Source organism: Manis pentadactyla, chromosome 1 (assembly GCF_030020395.1).
Source record: "Manis pentadactyla isolate mManPen7 chromosome 1, mManPen7.hap1, whole genome shotgun sequence".
In the NCBI taxonomy this organism is placed as follows: Eukaryota; Metazoa; Chordata; class Mammalia; order Pholidota; family Manidae; genus Manis; species Manis pentadactyla.
The window spans coordinates 165,592,113-165,617,300 of NC_080019.1; the positions used below are offsets into that span (position 1 = coordinate 165,592,113).

General features: G+C 37.1%; 2 protein-coding genes across 2 annotated transcripts in view; both read right to left on the reverse strand.

The window, feature by feature from the left end:
• GUCA1C (guanylate cyclase activator 1C) overlaps nucleotides 1-12,513 on the reverse strand; it is a 35,948-nt gene extending 23,435 nt beyond the window's left edge. The window contains 2 exon segments of the mRNA XM_057488607.1: nucleotides 11,020-11,208; nucleotides 12,430-12,513. Coding sequence (XP_057344590.1) covers nucleotides 11,020-11,208; nucleotides 12,430-12,513 — 273 coding nt within the window.
• Nucleotides 12,514-16,956: 4,443 nt separating this feature from the next.
• MORC1 (MORC family CW-type zinc finger 1) overlaps nucleotides 16,957-25,188 on the reverse strand; it is a 155,260-nt gene continuing 147,028 nt past the window's right edge. Inside the window, exons 27-28 of the mRNA XM_057488608.1 lie at nucleotides 19,880-20,074; nucleotides 16,957-17,305 (exon numbers count right to left, since the gene is read on the reverse strand). Coding sequence (XP_057344591.1) covers nucleotides 17,168-17,305; nucleotides 19,880-20,074 — 333 coding nt within the window. The 3' untranslated portion in view covers nucleotides 16,957-17,167. The remainder of the gene's footprint in view (nucleotides 17,306-19,879; nucleotides 20,075-25,188) is intronic.

Consider the following 25,188-nt stretch of genomic DNA (forward strand, 5'->3'; position numbering starts at 1 on the left):
ATTACTAAATGCTCACCATAACAAATGTAGTTACCATCTGACACCATACAAAGATATTACAATATTATGAGCTATATTCCCTAGGCTATATACTTCCATCTCTGTGACTAAATTATTTTATTATATGATGTTTGTACCTCTTTATTCCTGTGGGTAAAATTGCAATATTTTTAGAATATCTTGCCTGGCTTTAGTGCATCTCCATAGGTGCATATCAACAGGTGTTTCCAAGGAGTGGAGAGCAGTAGTCCATCTCTGTATCAATAGGTAATTACAAGGGCAAGTGAGGGCATATGTGGATCTGAGATGCTGGGTGGGGCCTCTTCTGCTGCAGCTGGGTCGCAAGAGAGAAATAAATGGGTTTCTCTCACTTTGTTTATCCCTTTGACTGATTTCAGTTTCAAAGGTATTTTGCCCTGGCATTTCCTCCTCACCACTCCCCTCCAGTGTTATAAGCCCCTTCACTTATTTAAACCCCCACATGGTAAACAACTGCCCATTTCTCTATGTTTATTAGTCTATTTCTATTTTGTTTTTGTTTTTCAGATTCCTCATATAAATGAAGACATATGGTGTTCATCTTTCTCTGACTTATTTCACTTAATCTCTAGGTCCATCGTGTTGTCAGAATTTACAAGATTTCTTTCTTCTTATGGCTGACTAATATTCCATTGTATATATGTACCACATCTTTATCCATTCATCCATTGATATTTTGGTTGTTACCATATTCTGACTATTGTAGATAAAGCTGAAATAAACATAGAAGTGCATGTATCTTTTTGAATTAATGATTTCATTTTCTTTGGGTAGCTTCCCAGTAGTGGAATTGCTAGGTCATGTGGTATTTCTATTTTCATTTTTTTAGAAACCTTCATACTGCTTTACATCGTGGCTGCACCAATTTGCCATCTCACCAATAGCATACAAGGATTCCTTTTTCTCCACATACTCACCAACACTTGTTATTTCTTGTCTTGTTTATACTAGCTAGCCATTCTGATTGGTATTAGATGATATCAAGTTGTGGTTTTGATTTGCATTTCCCTGATGATTAGTGATGTTGAGCATCTTTCCATATGTCTGTTGGCCATCTGGGAAATGTCTATTCAGCTCTTTTGCCCAGTATTTAATCAGATTTTTATTTTTGGTTTTGAGTTGTATGAGTTCTTTACGTATTTTAGATATTAACCCCTTAGCAGACCTATCACTTGCAAATATATTCTCCCATACAGTAGGTTGTCTTTTGGTTTTGCTGATGGTTTCCTTGGCTATGCAAAAGCTTTTAAGTTTGATGTAGTCCCACTTGCTTATTTTTGCTTTTGTTTCTCTTGCCTGGGGAGACATATACAGAAAAAAAGTTCTAATGTTTACATTCAAGAGTTTACTGCCTATGTTTTCTTCTAGAAATGTTATGTTTTCAGGTTTTATATTTAGGTCTTTAATCCATTTTGAGTTTATTTTTGTGTATAAGATTGTCCTGTTTTCCCAAAAGCATATCTTAAAGAGGCTGTCTTTTCCCCATTGTATATTCTTGCCTGCTTTGCCATAGGTTAATTGACCATATATGCCTGGGTTTATTTCTGGGCTCTCTATTCTGTTCCATTTGTCTATGTATCTGTTCTTGTGCCAGTATCATACTGTTTTGATTACTGAAGCTTTGTCATATAGTTTGACATCAGTGAGCATGATGCCCCCACCTTTTTCCTTTTTTATTCTTTCTCAAGAATGCTTTGGTTGTTTGGGGTTCCATATAAATCTTAAGATTATTCACTCTAGTTTAGTGAAAAAATGCCATTGCCAATCTAAAAATGGGATTCCTCTGAATCTGTAAATTGCTTTGGCCAGTATGGTCATTTTGACAATCTTAACTCTTCCTATCCATGAGCATGGAATAGCTTTCCATTTATTTGTGGTGTCTTCAATTTCTTTTATCTCATATTTTATAGTTTTCAGAGTGCAGGTCTTTCACTTCCTTGCTTAAATATTTATTCCTAGGTATTTTATTCTTTTTGATGCAATAGCAAGTGGGATTGTTTTCTTAATTTCTCTTTCTCCTAGTTCATTATTTATGAATAGAAATGCAATAGATTAGTCACTGATTTTGTATCCTGTGACTATCCTGAATTCATTTATTAATTTTAATAGTATTTTGGTGGATTCTAGGGTCTTCTATATGTAGTATCATCTGCAAACAGTGACACTATTATTCTTACTAATTTAGGTGCTTTTGTTTCTTTTTCTTATCTGACTGCTGTGGCTAGAACTTCTAGGACTATATTGAATAAAAGTGGCAAGAGTGGGCATCCTTGTCTTTTCCTTGCCCTTAAAGAAAAAGTTTTCAACTTTTTGCCACTGAGTATGTTAGCTGTGGATTTGTCATATATGGACTTCATTGTGTTGAGATATGTGCCCTCTATAACAATTTTGTTGAGAGTTTTTATCATGAATGGATGTTGAACTTTGTCAAATGCTTTTTCAGCATCTATTGAGATGATCATTTGCTTTTATCCTTCCTTCTGTTAATGTAGTATATCACATTGATTGATTTGTGGATGTTGAACCATCCTTGCATCCCTGGAATAAATCCTACTTTATCATGGTGAATGATCTTTTTCATGAATTTTGAATATTTTGTTGAGGATTTTTGCATCTGTGTTCATCAGGAATACTGGTCTGCAATTTTCTGTTTTGTAATTTCTTTGGTTTTGGTATGAAGGTGATGTTGACCTCTTAGAATGAATTTGGAAGCTTTCCTTGCTGTTCAATTTTTTGGAATAGTTTGAGAAGGATGAATATTAACTCTTCTTTAAATGCCTAGTAAAATTCACTTGTGAAGCCATCTACTCCTGGAATTTTGTTTGTTGGGAGTTTTTGATTACTGATTAAATTTTATTACTATGAATTATCTGTTAAATTTTCTATTTCTTCCTGCTTCAGACCCAGAAGATTGTACTTCTAGGAATTAACCCATTTCTTCTAAGTTGCCCAATATGCTGGAATATTTTTTTCATAAAATTGTTTATATTTCTGTGGTGTTGGTCATTAACTTCTCATTTCTGATTTGAGTAGTTTTTCTTGATGAGTCTAGCTAAAAGTTTATCAATTTTATCTTTTCAAAGAACCAGTTCTTAGTTTCATTCATCTTTTGTATTTTTAGTCCCTATATCATGTACTTCCATTATGATCTTTTCTTTTCTTCTACTAACTTTAGCTGTTTGTTCTCTTTTTCTAGTTCCTTTAAGTGTCAAGCTGTGTAACTGAGATATTTCTTACTTCTTGAAGTAGGCTTGTATCACTAACAACTTCCCCTTAGAACTGCTTTCCTGCAGCCCAAATATTTTGAATCATTGTATTTCTATTTTCATTATTCTCTAAATATTTTTTATTTCTTCAGCTTTTTGATGACTTCGTTGGTTGTTTAGAAGCGTGCTGTTTAGCCTCCACTGTTTGTGCTTCTTCTAACTTTTTCTTTTAATTGATTTCCAGTTTCATACTACTGTGGTTGAAAAAGATGCTTGATATGACTTCAGTCTTCATAAATTTACTGAGATGTGTTTTGTGGCTTAATATGATCTATTCTGGAAAATGTTCCATGTGCACTTGAAAAGAATGTGTATTCTGTTTTGGGATGTGATGTTCCATATATGTCTGTTAATTCCATATAGCCTAATGTGTCATTCAAATCCACTGTTTACTTATTTCCTGCCTGTATAATCTCTCTATTGATGTAGTGGGTTGTTAAAGTCCTCTACTTTTATCGTATTACTGTCAATCTTTCCCTTTGTCTGTTAATATTTGTTTTTATATATTTAGGTTCTCCTCTGATAGGTGCATAGAAATTTACAATTGTTATATCTTCTTACTGGATTGTACTCTTAATTATTATATTTTGTCCTTGTCTCTTGTTACAATATTTTTTTAAAGTCTGTTTTATCTAATATAAAACTACTCCATTTCTTTTTCCATTTCTATTTGCATGGAATATCTTTTCCATCCCTTCACTTTCAGTCTGTGTGTGTCCATAGGTCTAAAGTGAGTCTCTTATAGGCAGCAGATACATAGGTATTGCTTTTTTATCCATTCAGTCACCCCATGTCTTTTGATTAGCATATTTAGTCCATTTACATTTAAAGTAATTACTGATAGATATGTACTTACTGCCATTTTAACAATGTTCTTGGTTGTTTTTGTTGTTCTTTTTCAATCCTTTCTTCCCTTCCTCTTGTACATTAAGACTTTCTCTAGTGTTATGTTTGGATTCCCTTCATTTTTTGTCTGTACCCATTTTAGTATGGGGTTCTTGTACGACACCCCACATTTATAGCAATCTATAAGTTGATTGTCACTTAAGTTTGAACACATTCTAACAACACTACATTTTTTTACTCCCCCTTCCAATTTGTATATAATACCTAGTTTTTTTTTACCTTTTTATTTAGTGATTCCCTTAACTAACTTTTAGATATCATTAATTATACTACTTTTTCCTTTTTGACCTTAATATGAGCTTTTAAATTATTAACCTACTACTTCAGTATAACTTTGGTTTTATCAGTGAAATTCTCACTTTTATATTTTTCTAGTTAGGATCTTTTTCTTTTCCTCTTAAAGAAGGCCCTTTAACATTTCTTGTAAGGCCAATTTAGTGCTGGTGAATTCTTTTAACTTATGTTTATCTATGCAGCTCTTTATTTCCCTTCCCATTCTGAATGATGACCTTATTGGACAGAGTATTCTTGGTTAAAGGTTTTTTTCCTTTCAGCACTTTGAATATGTCATGCCATTCTCTTCTGGCATGTAGAGTTTCTGCTGAAAAACTGGCTAATAGCTTTGTGAGGTTTCCTTTGTAGGTAACTCATTGCTTTTCTCTTGTTTTTAAGATTCTCTTTTTGTGGTAGATTGACATTTTAATCATTATGTGTCTTAGTGTGGACTGCCTTGTGTTTATCTTGTTTGGTGCTCTCTCTGCTTCTTGGACCTGGATGTCTGTTTCCTTTCCTAGGTTAGGGCAGTATTACTTCCTCAATTAAGTTTTCTACTCCCTTCTCTCTCTTCTTCTGGGCCTCCTATAATGGGAATAGACATTTGATATTCTCCCAGAGCTCATTTAACTTATCCTTTCCTTTTATTATTATTTTTCTTTCTATTGTTCAGCTTGAACATTTTCCATTACTGTTTTCCAAATCACAGGCTCATTCTTCTGCATCGTCTAATCTATTTTTGATTGCCTCCAGTGTATTTTTCATTTCATTTATTGCATGTTTCATTTCTGATTAGTTCTGTTCTTTATTTTCTATCTCTTCATAGAGGTTCTGAGTTTTTCCCCTAAGTTCTTTCAAGTCTGGTGAGCATCTTTATAATCATTAACTTGAACTCTTATCTGGTAGATTGCTTAATTCTGTTTCACTTAGTACTTTTGTCATGTTCTATTATTTCAAGAATTTTCCTCTGTCTTCTTATTTTGCTTGATTTTCTGTGTATGATTCTATGAATTAGAAGACAGGGCTACCTCTCCCAGTCTTGAAGGATTGTCCTTGTATAGAGAAGGTCTCCTGGATAGACTGCATATGCCTGGCGGCTTTGGCTGGTAGGCTGGAGGCCTAGTGAGCATGAGGTGAGGGTGTCCTTATTTCAGGGTTCACAGGGCATGGTTGGAGAGGGTCATGGTCCAAGGGGCCCAATCAGTGGGGCTCCTGAATGGATACCAATGGGGTCCATGCTAGTGGGGAGGCAGTGGCCCCAGGGATGGTCTCCAGGAAAGCCCTCCTCTGCAGCTACTGGCTCTGCACCACAGGCTCAGGTGCACTCTTGAGGGGTAGGTAGTACCCACAATACAGCCCCAGGCCCAGGCCCAAACCCCAGGTCAGCCTCACTTTGCAGCTTCTGGCTTCATGTCGCTGGTACAGCAGCAGCTCGAGTGTACAGTGACCACCAGCTCCAGGGAAGCCCTGACTCCACAGCTACTGGCTAGTACCTGTGACTGACCCAGTGGTTACACGTTTCAGTGGTGGCCAGGGTGCACTCTCCAGGCATCAGCAACAGGCTTTGTGCCCTTGGGGCGACTGTGGCATCTATGTGCTCTCCAACTGACATGTCTAGGTGTGGGCAGGGGCTAAGAAGCCTCCTAGACCAAGTATGAAATGGGCATGTGTGCTCTGACCCAGATCCCCAGTCAGTACCAGTGTGGGGAAAGAGCACAAATGATGGCACTCACCAGACTTCCAATATGGAGAGAGTTCTAGCCATTTCCCTGCCAAATGGCAGGCACTTGAGTTATAAAAATTGTTTTTTTTCACTTATGGTCTAGATGCACCTTAAAGCATGGTTCTTTTTCCTATGCCCCAGGGCAGAGAATCTGTGTCCTGGTCTCTCAGCAATATCCCTCCCTTACTGTGTTTCCGTCTCTCCTGCCATTTTTTATGTGATCTATTCTTCATTGTGCAGGTGTTCACCCAGTCCTCAGTTCTTCCTCAAGATGAATTGCTCTGTATATAAGTGTAGTTTCATTTGTAAGTGGGAGGAGGTGGGTTCAAGCTCACTCTGCCACCTTCTTAGAAGTCTAAAGTTATGTTTCTTGAATGCTTGTGTGAGCTGAAATTTCTAACAGAACATGAATAAAATATACTTAAAAATTTTCAATTTCAGTGTCTCTTATTTTTGGAATATTTGTGCCATCCCAGACTCAGCTGTAATGCTCAGCCTTTCATCAGCTTCTATTTAGGCCATGAGTCATCAGGCAATGACACTCTTTTCTTAGTAAATCAATAGCATAAATGTCAGTGGCATAGGTGGTTGAGGAACTATTAAAGTGGTGGTGGCACTTGTCAGTCCTTGGAGCCCATTAACTTCAAGTCCCACCATCTCACTCTGTGTGGGTTTAACACTGACCACAAGATCCACACACTTTCATTGTTTTTTTTTTTTAATGGAGACTTCATATTTTGCTCACTACCAAGTTTGGGTCAAGCTAGACCCTCAGCATTCAAATCAGTAAAATCTCCATACCCAATAGTTTTCTTTGTACTTAGCTTTCTTAATTTTTTTTCAAATGTACCATCAGAATGATTAAATATCAACCAATAAATATTACTTCTGAAATCCTCATAGATAATCTATCATTGTCATTTTTGGGGGGTTCTTCCTCCCTGAATACCCTTTCTTCCTTCTCAGTGGGTTATCAGCACATTGGGCTTTCTGCAAAGTTGTTGATTTGGACTTTTCTTCTTTGTGATCCTGGACTGTCTGTATCTGTTTTCCTACGTTGGATTCACTTTCTCCTTCTTGGTTGATATATTTCCTCATTTTGCTGAGTACCTGCTCCAGTGGCTTCCTAAGAAAAAAAAATAAGTGTGAAGTAAATTTTTTAGTCCTTGGACATCTTTATTCTCTCTTCACATTTGATTTGGCTTGATACTTTTCCCCTCAGAATTATGGAGGAATTTCTTCATTTACATCTCGCATCCAGTGTAGGTATTAAAAAGCTCAATGCTTATTTGATTTCCATTTTGTTTGCTGTTTTTTTCCCTTTTTTGAAGATTTTAGATCTTCTATTCCTGTTGTTACAACTTTCTCAGCGTATACTATGGAGTGATCTCTATTTATTGTGCTGGGCCCTTGTGAAACATGGATCTGATAGGTCTGTGAAAGTTTTCTGGTTTTATTATAATCTTACATTTTCTCTGGGCTCTTTTTCTGTGACTAATTCATAGGATATTGGATCTATTAATCCCAATTTAAGGATTTTTCTTTGGAGAGATGCTGTGTGGAAGGAAACAGGCAGTCAGGGCAGGTTGGACAAGCTGTCAGACCAGGATGCTAACCTCATCCAGGTGAAGAAGAGATTGAGAGAAAGTTGGGTGGAAATAACCTAGACATTTCTGAAACTGACAGTTCAGTGAAGCTGCCAGGCAATCATTGAGCCAAAGCCAGCTAACAAAGGAGTCCCCTGTCTCTTAGGAGTGGGTTGGCCTTATTATTTCTGCTGCACTCAATCACTGGTGGTAATCTAAACCCAGGCACAGACTCAGTGAAAGCACAGTGATGGATTTCTAAGTGATGAATCCAGGACCCTACTCAATTACCTTCCCCAGAGGTGTGAGGTGCCAACCTCATGACACTATGTAAAGTAGGTACTATTATCATTTTGATGGATGCCTTAGTCTATGTACTGTGCCTAGAATAGTATCAGGAAAATCATAAGCACTCAGAAAGCACTAATTACAGTGAGTGCCAAAGAGAAGCCTGCGAGGGTGTGGGAATAGCCAAAGAAAAATATTGCTCCCAACTTCAGGATCTATTTACTTTTACTTTAAGTACTGTTCTAATACTTGATTAACTTGAATACACGCCAAAGCCAGGTTAGAAATGGCAGAGTAAAAAGATATTGAAAACTTATTAGCATTATAACAATCATAAAACCAGAAAAGGTGTATTTGACAGCAGGTAAAAAGAAATACAAAAAAGAGCATACATGAAAAAAGTGCAGGACTTTTAACATTATGAAACTTAGCCCTAGCAATTTCAACAGGCATGGGTCCTTCATGGTATTTCATAGATGTAAAAACTAAAGTTCATAATAATGACTCTGACATCAAGAAAATGTTTTACTTGCATTTTGAGGAGGCAAGAAGTATGAAGTGCATTTTAGGATGTTTTCCACCAAAATATTAAAACTGCAGAGGAGCTCCAAGGGAGGTAAATATTCTGGGATCCTGGACAGCTGATAGCTTTATGGATCTAATAAACTATATGAGTTTTTTGTTTTCCTATACGTAATTGCATATCACTTCTTACTATCACTTGATGATGAATAATTCTTACTCTTTTCATATTGCAACCTGATTTTATTTGACCTGTAGAGATCCTGTCATGGTTTTAGTCGCTGCCTAGGCTCACCTGTTTCCTAAGCAAATGTAAAACGTCTATGATAAATCCTGAATACCAGCAAAACTTCCAAGTCATTTAAGTCCTGAGATTGTCTTGACCATCCCACAATTGTCACTGAAAAGATCTCATTCCAGCAGCACCTAGCCCAAGGCTGCCTGTTCGGACACTGTCTGTCCTTGCTTCCTGGTCAGCGGGCCTCATTCCAATAGCACTTGCTTGCTTCTTCCCAGCACTTTTTCTCACCTATTTCCTTCCTACACGTGGATCGCTGACAGGCACGGTGCCTTCACAAACACTGGGATAACAACAGGATGGCAGGCATGGGATTTGACATCAGCACCTTGGAGAATAAAGAACTTGACAGTAGCTGTTCTTCTAACCTCTCCAGAGACTGTTAAAGCCTGAGAAGCTGCTGTCCAGAGCAACAGACCTCCATTGTCGTCAAATTGGGCTGCTTACAGTGGGACACAGAAGCTGCACAGAGGGAAACATAAGAGAATGACAGCGAGCTGAGAGAGATGTATGTAGGCACAGATACACACAACATGCCAACATGCACATAGTATCTCATCTTAGTATGTAATAAAAACACCATGAACTGTGTTCTTTAAACAACAGAAGTTTCTTACAGTTCTTTAGGCAGGGAAGTCCAAGATCAAGGTGTCTGGTGAGGACCCACTTTCTGGTTCACAATCTTCTGTGTCCTCACTTGGAAGCAGAGGCAAGGGAACTCTCTGAGGTCTCTTTATAAGGGCACTAATCCCATTCATAAAGGTCTCCCCTCATGACCTAATCACCTTCCAAAGAATTGGGGTTGATTTCAGCATACGAATTTGAGATGTTTGAAACAAACATTCATCCTAGAGCATATCCAGAACACATTTCAGTTAAGAACAAAAGCAGAATCTGTCTCATTTTCCCACTGATCTGTAAGCTCCTTGGAGGCAGAGTTCTGTTTGCTTGCATCTACACCAAGTTAAAATTTATGAGAAGGAAAATGTTGTCATGCTGAACAGGCAGTGCTTAATTCATGTTTGATAACAAAGAGCAAAGGACAACAATGTCCTAAAAGAAATTTGTTCATGACATTGCTATAAGGACTGAAATAGTTGTTAATTTTGCAAGTTTAATGTCCCCACTTCCTGGACATTAGCTCCTGTTGGGTCCTCTGGGTTTTTTGTTTGTTTTTGGCTTCTGTAAAGGGTTCAGAGGGCTGTGCTAGATTCCATACATTCTGATCCGTTGTTTTAACGGTATTGAAATTACACTTTCTTTCTCTTCTATTGTCATGTACAGCCTTCTAAAGTAATCTATTTTTCTGAGTAGTACTTCCCCTTCCTCTTTCATCTAGATGGCATCAGCACATATTGAAACATATAGATCTACAGGTATAATAACTGAAATGCACAAAAAAAAGCAGGAAGGAAAAACTTGAGCCTGACAGTTCAGATACTTTCCTATTCTGTATTTTCATTTATCTCCTCACCTTTATATTTTTTCAAGACATGGTATTAAATGTGCTGCAACTCTTCAGGAATGAGGAAATTCAAGACAAATAGTTAAGTAACAATCTTTAGAAACTAAAATTTATCTGAATGTAAAACTGTAAATTGTTTTGTTTTTCCTAAAATCAAATTGGTCAGATATGAAAAAAAGTATTATAAAGGATTCCAACTTTTGATTTCAGTACAAACACCATGTTGGCTAATTTGTATTGATCTTATCTGCCAGTCTAGATGCAATCACACTTTTAAAGGCAGATTCCTATAATTTGCTTTTCTATAAAATGTCACCAAGGCATTAAATACTTTGAAAACAGTCTTTGTAAATCAATCTGCACTTATTAGATTTGTTTAAACGATAGCATTAGAATTCCATGCTGAGATTTAATTTGGTTTTAAAATAACTCCCTACATGCAGAACATTTCCAAGGGCGGAGAGAAGCTAGTTCCCAATTATTTTCATGCCATCAGTGCTAAATGTGTTTAATGACTCACTTACCTACAAGCTGTGGGTTCTCCAAAGACCTTCCTGTTCAGTGGGACATACGAATTTTACTTCAGGCTGTTTTATATTTTTAAAAAGGAGAAAATACAGAACCATAGCCAAATGGAAAGTAAAATGTCTTACTTTGTTCATGTCAAAGTTATTATAGATTTGATCAACATATTAATTGGCCTTTTAATTTAGACTTTACAGACCCAAGAGTGTCTTAAATTCATGCAGTGTTTGAAGGCCAGATGTAAATTCCATCAAAAATTTTCTATACCACACATAGGTCTCCTCAGCAGGAATTTCTGTCCAACCACCAGCTATACACTATTTCCCATTGTGATTCACAGTGTAAGATTTTGGTCAGGTTATTTCATGGGATTTCTCTCCAGATTTAGTCCCTCACTCTTCACTAAGACTTGAGGCTAACATGTCCTTAGAAAGCTACTCCAAACACCTTCAGCTGTAGGCAAAATAAGAATAGAAAGCCATTGAAATTAACCCGTCTGTGCAGTTTAAGACTAGGTCATTCCCCCCTAACTGATGGGTTTGTGTTTACCATCATTAAGAGAGACAGTTTTCTGTGAAGGGCTGAGTTAATATTTTAGAGAGGGTAATCCTGGCCACATTGTTAGCCATCAATCATGCCTACATCATGGAGTGGTACAGTGGGTCTCATGGAAGGAACTTCTGAGTTGCTATCAGGGAGCCTGAATTTGAGGCTTTGTTCATCACTTACCAATAACTACATTGAAACATTCCTTAGGTTCTCCACTATCAGTTTCCCCATCTGTAAGATAATAAGAGTATTTGCCCTTTTACACTTGAATATTGTGAAGGTAAATTTAGGTAAAGAACATTTTTGAAACCATGGGAATATTATACATTCTGAGTACTGTTAAATTAAAAGGAAGTCTACATATAAAAGAGGGAAATGGGTAGAGACAACCACATAATTAGTAGTAAAAATGTAGAAGTAGTACACAGAAAGCATGGTCTGCAGATAAAGGAACACATTGGGCTGTACCTGTTGCATTGTTCTTGCCTTTTTTTCCCTTTTTTTTTGCTGTTTCTGTCTTTTCTATCAAGTCTTATCTACCCATGTCCTCTGCCTGCTTGTTTTATTCCACTCCGGTTGCCAAGCTAAACTTGGCTGAGTCAGGCCCCCATTGGAAGGGACCTGAGAACTCAGTGAACGGGCCTCAGAACTGTATCAATGGTCCAGTACTGGAAATGAATGGCCCCATGTGGTTCTCAAGCCATCTTGCTACCAACCTTATTTGGGAGTAACAGAATTACATTATTTACACCTAAGGTCATCTGATCCCAAGTATGGTTCTCCTCTCTTAACTTTATTTCATTTTTTTCCCCAATTCCCATATTGACTCAGTTTTTAAGTCTGGTCTCTGCCTTAGACCCTATTCCTTAGTGCTGATGATCTGTTTAAAACCTCAGGTTCCCTAAGAACTAGAGCCACTACAGCCAAAAAGAACTACTTTGACAGGAGTGGGAGATAGTTAGGGTAAATATAATTTTGTTTCAAAATACCAATTGTTGGGAGCCGTGCCCAACCAGCCAGAGCAGTGAGTCATCTCTGACCAGCTGCAACTGCACTCCAGGCCATTCTTCCATTCTTCCATTCCCAGAAAAGTCCTGTGTTGTGAGAGTGTGCCTGGAATCCACCTGACAGAGCTTCCTTAGGCTTTGATGTAGAATCTCGCCCCAGAGAGACTGGAGGGGATAAGGACGGTATGAGAAGAGGCGGCGGAGAGAGAGTAGAAGGAGAAGCAGAGAAAAGTTAGAGAGAGATTAGAGCTAGCTTGCTTGCTTATGCTGTAATGCTGAATAAATAAAGAGCTTGAGTGAACTATCAGTCCCAGCCTGCCTTTGGTCGTAACCCACGCACTGCTGGACGGCGCAACCAATGTAGACTTTAAATCGAAAATTTGTATTTCATACTTAAAGTCAAATAATAGGTGTTCAATAAGGTCATACAAATTTGGCATTCATTCATTTGGAAGTATTACTGGAAACCACTAAAACATGAGATTTCTTATATGGAGTAAAAAAAAAGATGAGAGAATGAAGATTCAGTTCTGGGGATTATTCAGTTATGAAACATGAGAATTATCCTGTTAGAATCTTCAAAAAACATTCTCTGGGGAAGTCGTTCTTCAGACTCTTTCTAAATGTCTGTCAGAAGGATACTCAAAAGCACTGACATCTTATCACCATTAACATTTATTAATCAACAACTTTTAGATTAAAGAAAGAATGTATACTGGTGAAAACTGGACAGCTACATGTAAAGTAATGAAACCTAATCACTGTCTTATATTATACACAAAAATAAACCCAAAATGGATTAAATACCTAAATATAAAACTTGATATCATAAAACTCCTAGAAGAAAACATAGATAATGAGCATTAGCATTAGTAATTTTTTTGGATATGTTTCTCCAAGCAAAGGAAACAAAAGTAAAAGTAAGCAAGTGGGACTATATCAAACTAAAAAGCTTCTGCACAGTAAAGGAAACCATGAAATGGACATTTTTCCAAAGCATACAGATGGCCAACAGACACATGAAAAGATGCTCAACATCACTAATCATCTGGGAAACATATATCAAAACTACAATGAGATACCACCCTCACACCAGTCAGAATGGTTGCTATCCAAAAGAAAAGAAATTACAAATGTTGATGAACATGTGGAGAAAAGAGAACCCTTGTAGAGTATTGGTGGGAATGTAAATTGGTACAGTAGCTATGGAAAGTAGTATGAAGTCTCAGAAAACTAAAAGGAGAAATACCATATTACCCAGTAATTCCATTTCTGGGAATTTTCCAAAGAAAACAAAATCACTAATTCAATATGATATAAGCACTGCTATATTCATTGCAGTATTATTCACAATAGCCAAGATATGGAAACAACCCAAGTGTCCATCGATAGGTGAATGAATAAAAAAGATGTGGCAAATATGTAACAGACTATTATTCAGCCAGAAAAAATAATGAAATCATGCCATTGTGACAATATGAATGGACCTAGAGAGTATTATGCTAAGTGAAATAAGTCAGATAGAGAAATACAGATACCATATGATTTCACTTATATTCAGAAACTAAAAAACAAAATAAATGAACAAACAAAACAGAAATAGACTCATAATACAAAGAACAGACTAGTGGTTGCCATACGAAGGGGGGTAAAAAGGCACAAACATCCAATTATGAAATAAATTAGTCACAGGGATACAATCAAGACATTGTAGTATCTTTGTTGACAGACAGTAAGTACACATATCATGCTAAGCATTTAGTAACATATATAATTAATAACTGTTCACCTAAAAACCAAAATTGTATACCAACAATATTTAAATAAATAAATAATACACAAAAATAATAAAGATGGCAAAATTGGACAGTTACATGTAAGAGAATGAAACCATAAAACTCATAGAGGAAAACATAGGCAAAAATTTCTTGAATATAAACATGAGCAACTTTTTTCTTGAACACATCTCCTCGGGCAAGGGAAACAAAAGCAAAAATGAACAAATGGGACTACATCAAACTAAAAAGCTCCAGTACAGCAATGGACACCATCAGCAGAGTAAAAAGGCATCACACAGTATGGGAGAATATATTTGTAATTGACTTATCCAATAAGGGTTCACATTCAAAATATATAAAGAGCTCACACTCCTCAACACCCAAAAAGCAAATAACCCAGTTAAAAAACGGGTGGAGGATCTGAACAGACACTTCTCCAAATAATGAATTCAGATGGGCAGGAGGCACATGAAAAGATGCTCCACATCACTAATTATCAGGGAAATGCAAATTAAAACCACAAAGAGAGATCACCTCACACCAGTTAGGATGCCAACATGCAAAAGACAAGAAACAACAAATGTTGGTGAGGACGCACTGCTGGTGGGAATGTAAGCTAGTTCAAGCATTGTGGAAAATAATATGGAGGTTCCTCAAAAAACTAAAAATAGGAATACCATTTGACCCAGGAATTCCACTCCTAGGAATTTATGCAAAGAAAAGAAAGATCCCTAATTCAAAAAGATATATGTACCCCTATGTTTACTGCAGCACTACTTACAATAGCCAAGATATGGAAGCAACCCAAGTGTCCATCAGTAGATGAATGGATAAAGAAGATGTGGTACATATATACAATGGAATATTATTCAGCCATAAGAAGAAAACAAATCCTACCATTTGCAACAACATGGATGGAGCTAGAGTATATTATGCACAGTGAGACAACGACCAAATGATTTCCCTCATCTGTGGAGTATAACAATAAAGCAAAATTGAGGAACAAAACAGCAGCAGACTCACAGACTCCAGGAAGGGACTAGCAGTTACCAAAGGGGAGGGGTGGGGGATGGGGGGTGGGGAGGGAGGGAAACAGAAGGGGATTAAGGGGCATTATGATTAGCACACATAATGTAGGTGGCTCACAGGGAAGGCAGTATAGCATGGAGAAGGCAAGTAGTGACTCTATAGCATTTTACTAGGCTGAGGGACAGTGGCTGCAATGGGGGTTGGGAAGACTTGATAATATGTGTGACTGTAGAAACCACAGTGTTGTTCATGTGAAATTTTCATAAGATTGTATATCAATGATACTTTAATTTAAAAAAAGAAAAAATAATAAAGGTGGCACTGCATGTCAGTAGGGAAAAATAGATTATTCAGTTCATAATTCTGGGACAGTACTATGAGTATCTAGAAACACACACACACACACACACACACAGTTGGATTTTCAACTTACTCCTTACACTAAAATAAATGTTAGATGAATCAAAGATTTAAAAGTATAATTACTAAAATCATTTTAAGAAAACAAGGTACATATTTTCTTTATACTTTTAACATTGGAAAAAGCTCTCTAAATATGACCACAGAACTCAGAAGCTATAAAACAAAAGGAAATTAAATTAAAAAATTTTAATCCTATATGGCTCAAAATGCCAAAAAAACTTTACAAATGAAAAATTATGAGAAAACACTTGTGATACATATAGTATAAAAAGATACCTTACCTAATATGAAAATAGTCCCTAAAAATCAGTAAGAAAATGCTTACCACCAAATAGAAAAGTGGAAAAGGCCAAATAAAAAATTCAAATGTATTTTAAACATGAAAAGATGTTCAACCTTAATCATAATATAAGAAACATTATGTTACAAGGATATACCACTTTTCACCTATTTGATGAGCATGCTGAGAAACTTTGATAATTCACTGGCTAAGCAAAGGTGTGAGGAAACAGGCTTCCATATGTGGCTGTAGAGTGTATATTAATCAAATTTTTGTGGGCTCCTATTAGGCAGTTATCTATTAATAAAGTGTACACACGCTTTAAACCAGCCATTCACCTTTTATTTAACACATATAATTTCACATGCGCAAGATGAACATAATTACAAGCATATTCACTGTTGCGTGTGTATAAACCCAAAAGAATGGGAAAAAAATTTTAATGTCCATTGAGAAAAAAATGGTTACATAAATTTGGTATGTCCATAGAATAGAATAATAAGGAACAGTTAATGATAATGAAGAGCTCCACAGGTACTGATACTAATAGGGATGATCCTGCAGGTACAGTAAGTGGAAAAAGCAACAGCATCTTCTGGATGCAACTATATCCATATTTATGTCTAAATAATGATTTATATGGTTTTATACACATTGATTGTTCCTGGATGGATTCACAAGGAACAGGTGAAGGCATGCCTCCTGAAAAGAGTAAGTGGCTGAGGTGAGCGCAGGGTTAAGACTTTTCACCATGTGCCATTTTACCTGTTTGCAATTTTGTAATATGTGTACATACATTAAATTAAAATTATATCATTCCACACACAAATATTAAATGTTTTATTGTGCCATTTTACCTGTTTGCAATTTTGTAATACGTATACATACATTAAATTAAAATTATATCATTCCACACACAAATATTAAATGTTTTATTGTTTTCTGTCCAAAGTTGCAGACATATCTGAACAAATAAAATAATCAGTTATCAAGGAAAATATAAAAACACAATTCTTATATATGTATAATGTGTTCACATTAAACTTAGATTTGTTCTTTAACAATAAAATTATCATATAAACTATGCCTCAAAGTTTTTTAAGGATTTATATTTTCTGCCTTACTGAGTGGTGGCTATACTAGAGAAAGGGCAGGTCTGTCTTTTTCATCACAAGTTGCAAGATTAGGTGATTCAGTAGTCTTTTGTATATTAATTTTGAAAACCGCTGTTTTCCAGTCCTGTATCCATAGTTACTTTACTTAAAGTGTTGTGAGAAAGGAGATTGTCTTCTTTAAGCAAAGCTTCTAAATAACTGTCAATCTGCTCCAGGTCTCCTGTTGGACCACCCTGAAAAAGAGAAGCAGCAATCATAGCAAGAGAAGCTGCTACACGTTTATTCCTGTAATCTGGGCAACTTCGGGACAGTGCTCCCTATGATTCATGTGGCAACAAAGCCTACCTTGCATCTGAATGATGTTTTTAACCTTTCAAAATGTTTGTGCATTTAACCTCATTTTATGCTTAAAAGTGGTTTAGAACTTGGATCATTTTATTTTCTTTAGTGGAGGTTAGTTCAACTGGGGTTTTCCTTCTGTTTAATTACTCGTCATATTTCTAAAGCCCGCCTTCAACCTCCAGCTCATTCTTCTCTGTTACAGGCCCTCATCTCCCATTTTAAAATTCATAAATCTCTAGCTTTGTAGGTAAAGAGATGACTAGGCACATTTTTACTTCTCTATTTCTCCTCTTTCCTCTGAAGCATCTTTTCCCACAACCCTAGGCTTGCTGCCATGATCTGTCCCTGTTTCTCTCTTTCCCCCAGTTCTCTACTGGGGTAATTTCATGCTCTCCTTCCCTGGGCTTCTTGATACATGAACAGATGGACAAATTCCCGTGTCTGGTGCCACTATCCTAGTTTCTCCATCTGTTATCTGGTTCTGCTAAATGTCATTCTCCTTTGCTCCCTCTGCCCTAGATTTGCTCAGTCCCCTAACCAGGCTGAGTTGTACAGAGTCCCAGCTTTGTGACAGGGACCCTGCTCCTGAAGACAGGTTTCCATATATGGACATACACCGATGCTGAGGGATGCCTGGTGTGACCCTTTCTAACACTGATCGCTCTCAGGCTGTTCAGCCTAGTCGAATCCTTTGCCTACTGCTCCCTGCATGAAAGACACTATAGACTTCCTCCTAGGTCTTCAGGTTGGGTCTGCCCCCAGCTTCCTCCTGAGGCTGCCCCATCCACCTTCCTGGGGGTTGCCTCATCTCACGTCTCTGCCCTATTCTGCTGCAGTTGTTCTAGCAGTCAGAGGCAATGAAAATGGAAATTTCAAGTTTGGGATGAGAGTAAATATATTTGGGCAGGAGCCCTTTGGTGCCTCTCCAATGATACTAGAATAAGCATTTCATCTCTGCTCTAGTAAGCCCTTCTACTCCTTACCAAGCTTTGTAAATAAAGCAAATTAAATTAATAGAATTATTTTGGGTACCCAGGGGTTTGGTAGAGGGAAGAGTAAATAATTATTCTTTTATTTTTCTCCTAATCAAACACAAGTTTGCTATTAGGAGAACCAAATTTTTATGAACTTTTCAGCTAGACAGTGGTATTTGATTTCTAGAATAAAGAATCCCTTTGGTCCCTCTAGCTTTTCTTGTTAGTAAACCACCAACCATCACTGAAACTCTACCAGGTGCCAGGCTCCACGCCAGGCCTTGTACACTTAACACTTGCCACCATGTATAGACGCAAGGACAAAAAGGAGCTCCACTCAAATCCCACTTGTACAGCAATAAACAAACTTGAAAAATTAGCTTAGGTAGTATTGTTGACAGGAGCACAAATATAATTACCATTATGGGAAAACAGTCAGCAATACTCATCCTTTTTTAATTTAATAATGAAAACATTTTAACTCTTACCGAGACTACCCAAACTGGGAGGGAGCCTCTCTTTGGCTATATACTTAAGCAAAAGTATTTTCTGTGTTTTATTTCATATTTTATATAAGGGAAAACAAAAGACACATATTTTTTGAAGGAGGAATAGATTTGAAACCGAAGCGGTCCGGCTTCACAGTCCATCCTCGTCACACAGTACACTGATGTTCGTGGAGTTTCTTGGTCTCTCCCCACCCCCTTCACAGGGAGGGCAGTCCTCCAGTCCTCCAGTCCTCCAATCCTCCCGTCAAGGGCCCCTGCAGAGCACTGAACTCCTGCCTGCTCAACCTGCATGGTCAAGGAGGGCCCTGTCTCCTGCCCCAGGCTCAGGGCTATGTCTGCGTACAAAATGCCATGTGCTTCCTAGGCTCAATTTATTCCTAGCATCTATGAAAAGACTTTTCAACTTCACATATTTATATTTTAATATTTTAATTTTTTACATATTTTATTTTATCCAGCATTTCTATGTGCTATAGAAGATGGACCTTTCTTCATTAGCTCAATCTATAATAAGGCCCAGTTCCTTACATATTCAAATATACAAACAAGATGGAGAGTCATTCATACTTACACAGTGTTTCCTGGCCTCTCCAACCTCTCCTCTAAGATTAGAACAATCCTAATCCATTTTTATTTATGTATTGGGGTAAAAATTAACATATTTTTGTTGTCTGAAAAAATTAGGAAAAAAATTTTCTACTGGAAGTATGCTAGGAGGAGACAGGGTGATCAAACTATACCAATAGCACAAGCAAAATATCTGATATTTTTAAGCGAAAAAATAATAGGCCCTTAAAATTTTTTCTAATATATACTTTCCAAGTTCATTTATGAGTTCCATATATTCATAGGGAGAGAAACAGCTAGGTTAAGTGACTTGTGCCAAGTCAGTAAGTGCATACGATGCCAGGAGAGGAAGTTAGCTGAGTTCTCTTTCCACAGAATTACATTCTTATAACTCAAATAAAATTTCATTACTTACCAGCTGAAGTTTCTCCAACAATACAGTCAGTTTTACACGAAGATTATTAAGTTTATCTTCAGTAACTTTTCTTTTTCTTTCATATTGTCCCACAGATATTTCATTAACCACTCCTCTTCTATTTGCATCACAGATAATGGACAGCATTTTTTTCTTTAGTTTTTTTTCATATTGGATCATGTAAATATTCTGCATCTGCGAATGATTTTAAAAGCAGTTCTAGGGTATTTGTAAAATATTACTGTTCTCCCTACTATCAGAAAGCAATTTCATACTCTAATTCTGCACAATGCACAAAGTCTCAGCTCTGTATGTGTATGTACTGTAAGTGGTCTAAATTGAAGACATGTTGATACCCTTATGGAACTTACAATCTGACGGAAGAGGAAGGGAGAGGAGGAAAAATGTGTAACGGTCCACTAACTATAACATAAGGATGAAAGAGGCACATAAGTGGGCTTGGAGACCCTTGCTTTGGAATGAAGAAAGAACCCAGTAAAGATTTTGTCTTCCCACTAGTGATACCAGATTATTCAGGGCACAGAGGGCAGGTGGTGCCTGCTGCCCCCTTTGCACAGCACTAGGAATTCAGAGGCAATGACCAAATGGCCAGTACCTTGGGGCTTTCCTGGAAGATGATGTCTGGTTACCCAGAACTCAAGTCTGTAGCATATGGAAGGCATAGAAGCTCCAGTAAGAATTCCTGTTCTGTCACTTCTGCTGATATGCAGAGTATGGACATATACTTAGGCATATGACCCTTGCTAATTCAAGAGTCTTGGTTGTTTTCCATGAGCTCATGTTGTGCCTGAGGCTCTCAGAGCAAAAAGAGGTAATACAGAGGCCAAATGCCTCAATTTCAAAATTGCATTAATTGCTTGTATCAACATTTAGAGAGGGCCAGGGGACATTCTGAGAAAAGAGATATAGAGGAAATCTTGTTTTGACAAACATTTGATGATTCTTTAATAAGGAAATTTCAGGCTTCTAATATAACTTGGATGCCAGGAAAATGGTAGGTAGCCTTGTTTATCTTCTGAGTCTACCCTTCCCCACCGTCCCATCCTCTACCACACTCATTACTACATACAGGCCCTTGCCAGACATTGTCCACATCACCCCCTTTAAGCATTCACTGACCCCATAAATTTCTCCTCTTTCTATGTAAAATCCTTTAAACAAACAAAACCCTACATATATTGAGTTCTCTTTAATTCATTATTTCCTAAATTCAATGCATCGAATTTTATTATAGGTGATACAAAGATACATAAGGTTCAGTCTTTGTCCTCAAGCTTCTAGTCTATAGTATGAGGAAATACAAGTATGCAAATACTGTATCTTATGGGAGACAGTGCACTGTGCCCCAATTAAGGCACAGATATTACTGGAATTGAGGGAAGGGTGTGGATTTTCTATTAAATTAAAGAGCATTAGAGTCCCATTTTAAAGTACCTGACTTAGATTTACATCAGGAATTTACCCTCCAATTATTTATGCTTTCATGTGATGTAAACTGAGGGGAGTATTTGGGTTAAGGGCCCCAAATACAACTCTATAGTATCAAACATGGGCCCTGTATGTGTGTTCTATTAAATGTGAGACTTAGTTGTGAGGTTTGCAGAGCACCATGTAAAGAAATCTTAGCTTTTCAGTCTTAAATGGCCTGGATGCTAATTAAACTGTGAAATCCTTGAGCTGGCTGAGCCTGTTTGTGAGTTATAGGCCTCATTCTTCCAGGAATATACTCATTCTTTCCTGCCTCAGGCTGTTCAGCCTTACTCCTTTCTCTGGTTAAATTCAACCTGGTATCTACAAAAGGCTCACTTCTTGCCTCAAATCTGTGTTGAAATATGGCTCAGACATTCCTTGTTTACCGTATCTAAAATAGCCTCCACCTTCACCAACAAACCATCACTATTCCCTGGCCCTTTACAATCACTTTATGGCACATCACATTATGTGTCTGTTTACTTAAATATTTAGCATCTATTATGTGATATTGCATTGTGTTTTGATTGTTTATTATCTTTCCCTCTACAATGTAACCTCAATGTAAAACAAAATTGATTTTGATGAGCTCAGTATTTCCAATGCCTGCCACACAGTAAGCACTAACTAGTGGAGTTTTAGGAGAGCAGATGTGTGACATTCACAGCAAAGGCATTTCAAACATGTGGACCTATCCTGCCTTGAAATCCAGGCTCTATTCTGAGTTCTTGGAGGGAATCCACTTTCAAATATCTTCAATTCAACCAATAAGAAGTTGATAACTTATATTAAGGCAACAACTACCCAGGGAGCTTGGTGTTAGATCCAGAGAGTGACACCTTCTGCTCTGCTGGAGTGAGAAGGACAAGGTCACAGACAGTTCAGGTGTCACCAGCCACCTAGGTCTTAGTTTTCAGAACTCTAGAATTGTATAGCTTTTGCCATCCTGAATAATAGACAGGAAATACTTTTTTGTAAAAGCAACAACAATAAAATTAAAATTAAACAGAAATATAAAATATCTACATTATTACAAGAAAAATAGTATTGTTCATCAGCAATGGGAACACACTTTTGATATACTTGAATGGATTCAAAGGGCATTGTGCTGAGTAAAGCCCAATCATAAAGAGACATACTTTTATGCTATGACTCCCTATCTATAACATTCCTGAAGTGACAAAAATTGCAGAGATGGAGAACAGGTTAATGGGTGCCTGGGGTTAAGGGTGTCTGTGTTGGGGAGGGCGATGGCGGGTAGTAGGGGGGAGATTATAAAGGGATGCACAGGGAGGTCTCTGTGATAATGGGAGCTCTGTATCCTGTTTTGGGCGGTGGTAGCACAAATCTACACATATGATAAAATGAGACACATTTTACCAATTTCAATTTCCTGGTTTAGATATTGTACTATAATTATGTAAGACATATGCACTGAGGAAATTGGGTGAAGGGCACATTGGACCTCTCTACTATTTTGTGATTTCCTGTGTGTCTGTAAGTATTTCAAAATAAAAAGTTCATAAGACAACATTGTTAATACAGTACATTAATAATGTTAATGTAGCACACTACATATTCAAAGTCATATTTAATCTCAAAGTTTGCTATTTTGTAACCAGCTATATTCTGTTTAAACACCACCATCCCATTTCCAGATTTATTCTTTTGCATTTCTCAGCTAACATCTCCAGGTTGTTTCTATAAATGGCAGCATTTCTGACAGCTTTTAAATTTCAATGTAAAAGAACTTTAGATAGAATTAACATTTTAATAAAGGTGAGTAGAGAATTGTAATGAGATGAGAGGCTTCATTCTGCTGGTTAAACCTACTCTTTAGAGGTATTTGTGGTGGATCAAAAATTGAATTCTTCCCAACCTCCACTAATTTAGAATGGGATTAGGATTTGAAAGAAAGGACATTCAACTGAGATTTTCATTTTCTGCCTTAAATTCTTAAAGTTAGAGCTCTAGCAGCTCTGGAGCTCCAAAATTTTAACTAGTTTACATGAAGTAAGGCAAGTCTATAAGATCTATGGAGTTTGTACCCTACTTAGAGGGATGTGTAGTGAGTGTCCATGAGGACAGGCAAAAACTGCAGGAACAACTTTGATTCAATGCACAAACAGTAAGGTCCAGATGCATTCAAAGGTACCGACTGAATGCTACCAGGACACAGAATTTACAAGATTGCTAACTTCAAGAATTCTCTAGTTGGAGAGAAAATAAAATACAGCAAATTACTACAATACTAAGCAGAAAATTTAATGAATGCTAAAATAGGGTTCTGCAGTTTTCTCAGACACATGAAGTCAAGATTATTTTCACCTCCCCAATAAACATGTAATCATGTAATGTCAAGTTCTCTAGTAAGTAAACAATAATTCTTTTATATCAACAGGCTGAGAAGCTAAAGAAGGCTTACTACAATACTAAGTGAAGCAGGCTAGATTTAGAAGATAGAAATAGCCAGGCTCTACATAGGGTAGACAGGGTTTCAAGAAGCCAACTGTGGATTGGGAGAGTAGGTAAGAGTATTCTGAGGAACCTGGGGAAAAGCTAGGAAAAAGACAAGGAGGTAGGTGAGTCCAGTAGGCTGGAGCCAGCTCCAATTTGGCTTGTGAGAAGAAAGAATAAAAATACAGTGGTTCTGGTCAGCATGTACAGCAAAAGTCATGAATCATTCACTACTCTAATAGTAGTTATGAAAACCACTGATGTGGTCAGGGTGAGATGAACAAAGAAGCCTGTAACTTATTAAGGGCTTTGACGTGGCTCTATTTGAAGTACACACCAAAGCAAGCTGCATAAATTTGCCCTCTACATGGATTTCAAGAAATGATTTTTAATAGCTTTTGAAAGCATCCACCTAAAACTACCAATCATTAATAAAGTCCTTAAGATCATGAAGTTTCATGTTAGGGAAGCTGATCTGTATTGTTCTGCATTTTGCTTGCAATATCTTAGTTCCAAGAGAAACTCATGATTTCCTGACTGTTCATCTTGCTTTGATTCTTTCAATTCCACTTGCCCCAAATATTAAGAGGACTCTACTCGTTGTCTATGCTAACACTGCTCACCTTGCATGAATACTTATCTTATTCAGTCTGGCCTCCAAGACTCAACAATCTGGCTCCATTACTGATAGTGCAGACATTGGAAATACATCACTTAGAGACAGACATGAAGGACATATTTTAAGCTTGGATAAACTAAGGTGTATGACAATCTAATTATTAGCAACTTCCTAGTTTTATAGTGTAAACATTTAAATCAGAGTTCCCTAACCAGGAGATGAAGATCTGTGGGAAGATCCAAGAGTCTTCCTGGTAATTCTCCAAGCTAGCTGCCACAGACTTACAGTTGGGACAGTTTCTGGTGGGACACTAAACAGTTTGCCTACCACATATCCCCTGACAATTTCACCTCCCCAATAAACATGTAATCATGTAATGTCAAGCTCTCTAGTAAGTAAACAATAATTCTTTTATATCAACAGGCTGAGAAGCTATAGTAGGCTTACTATAAGTAATACATGCTAACTATCACAAGGATAAAGTATTACAGTTTGGAATAAGATTAAGTTGTAAGAAAGTGGTGTAGTGAAAAGAGCTTTGGAATGGGACAAATCTGGGTTCCGATCCTGAATCTGCTACTTAAATTTGCATCAGGGCATTGGGACATTATCTGATTCTCCATTTCCTCATTACTAACAGGGCACCTACCTACCAAAGTTGTGAGAGTTAAATGAGGAACTGCATATAAAATGACTAGTTTAACTCCTGGCTCTAGTGGCTTTTGATCAATCATAGTGTTAT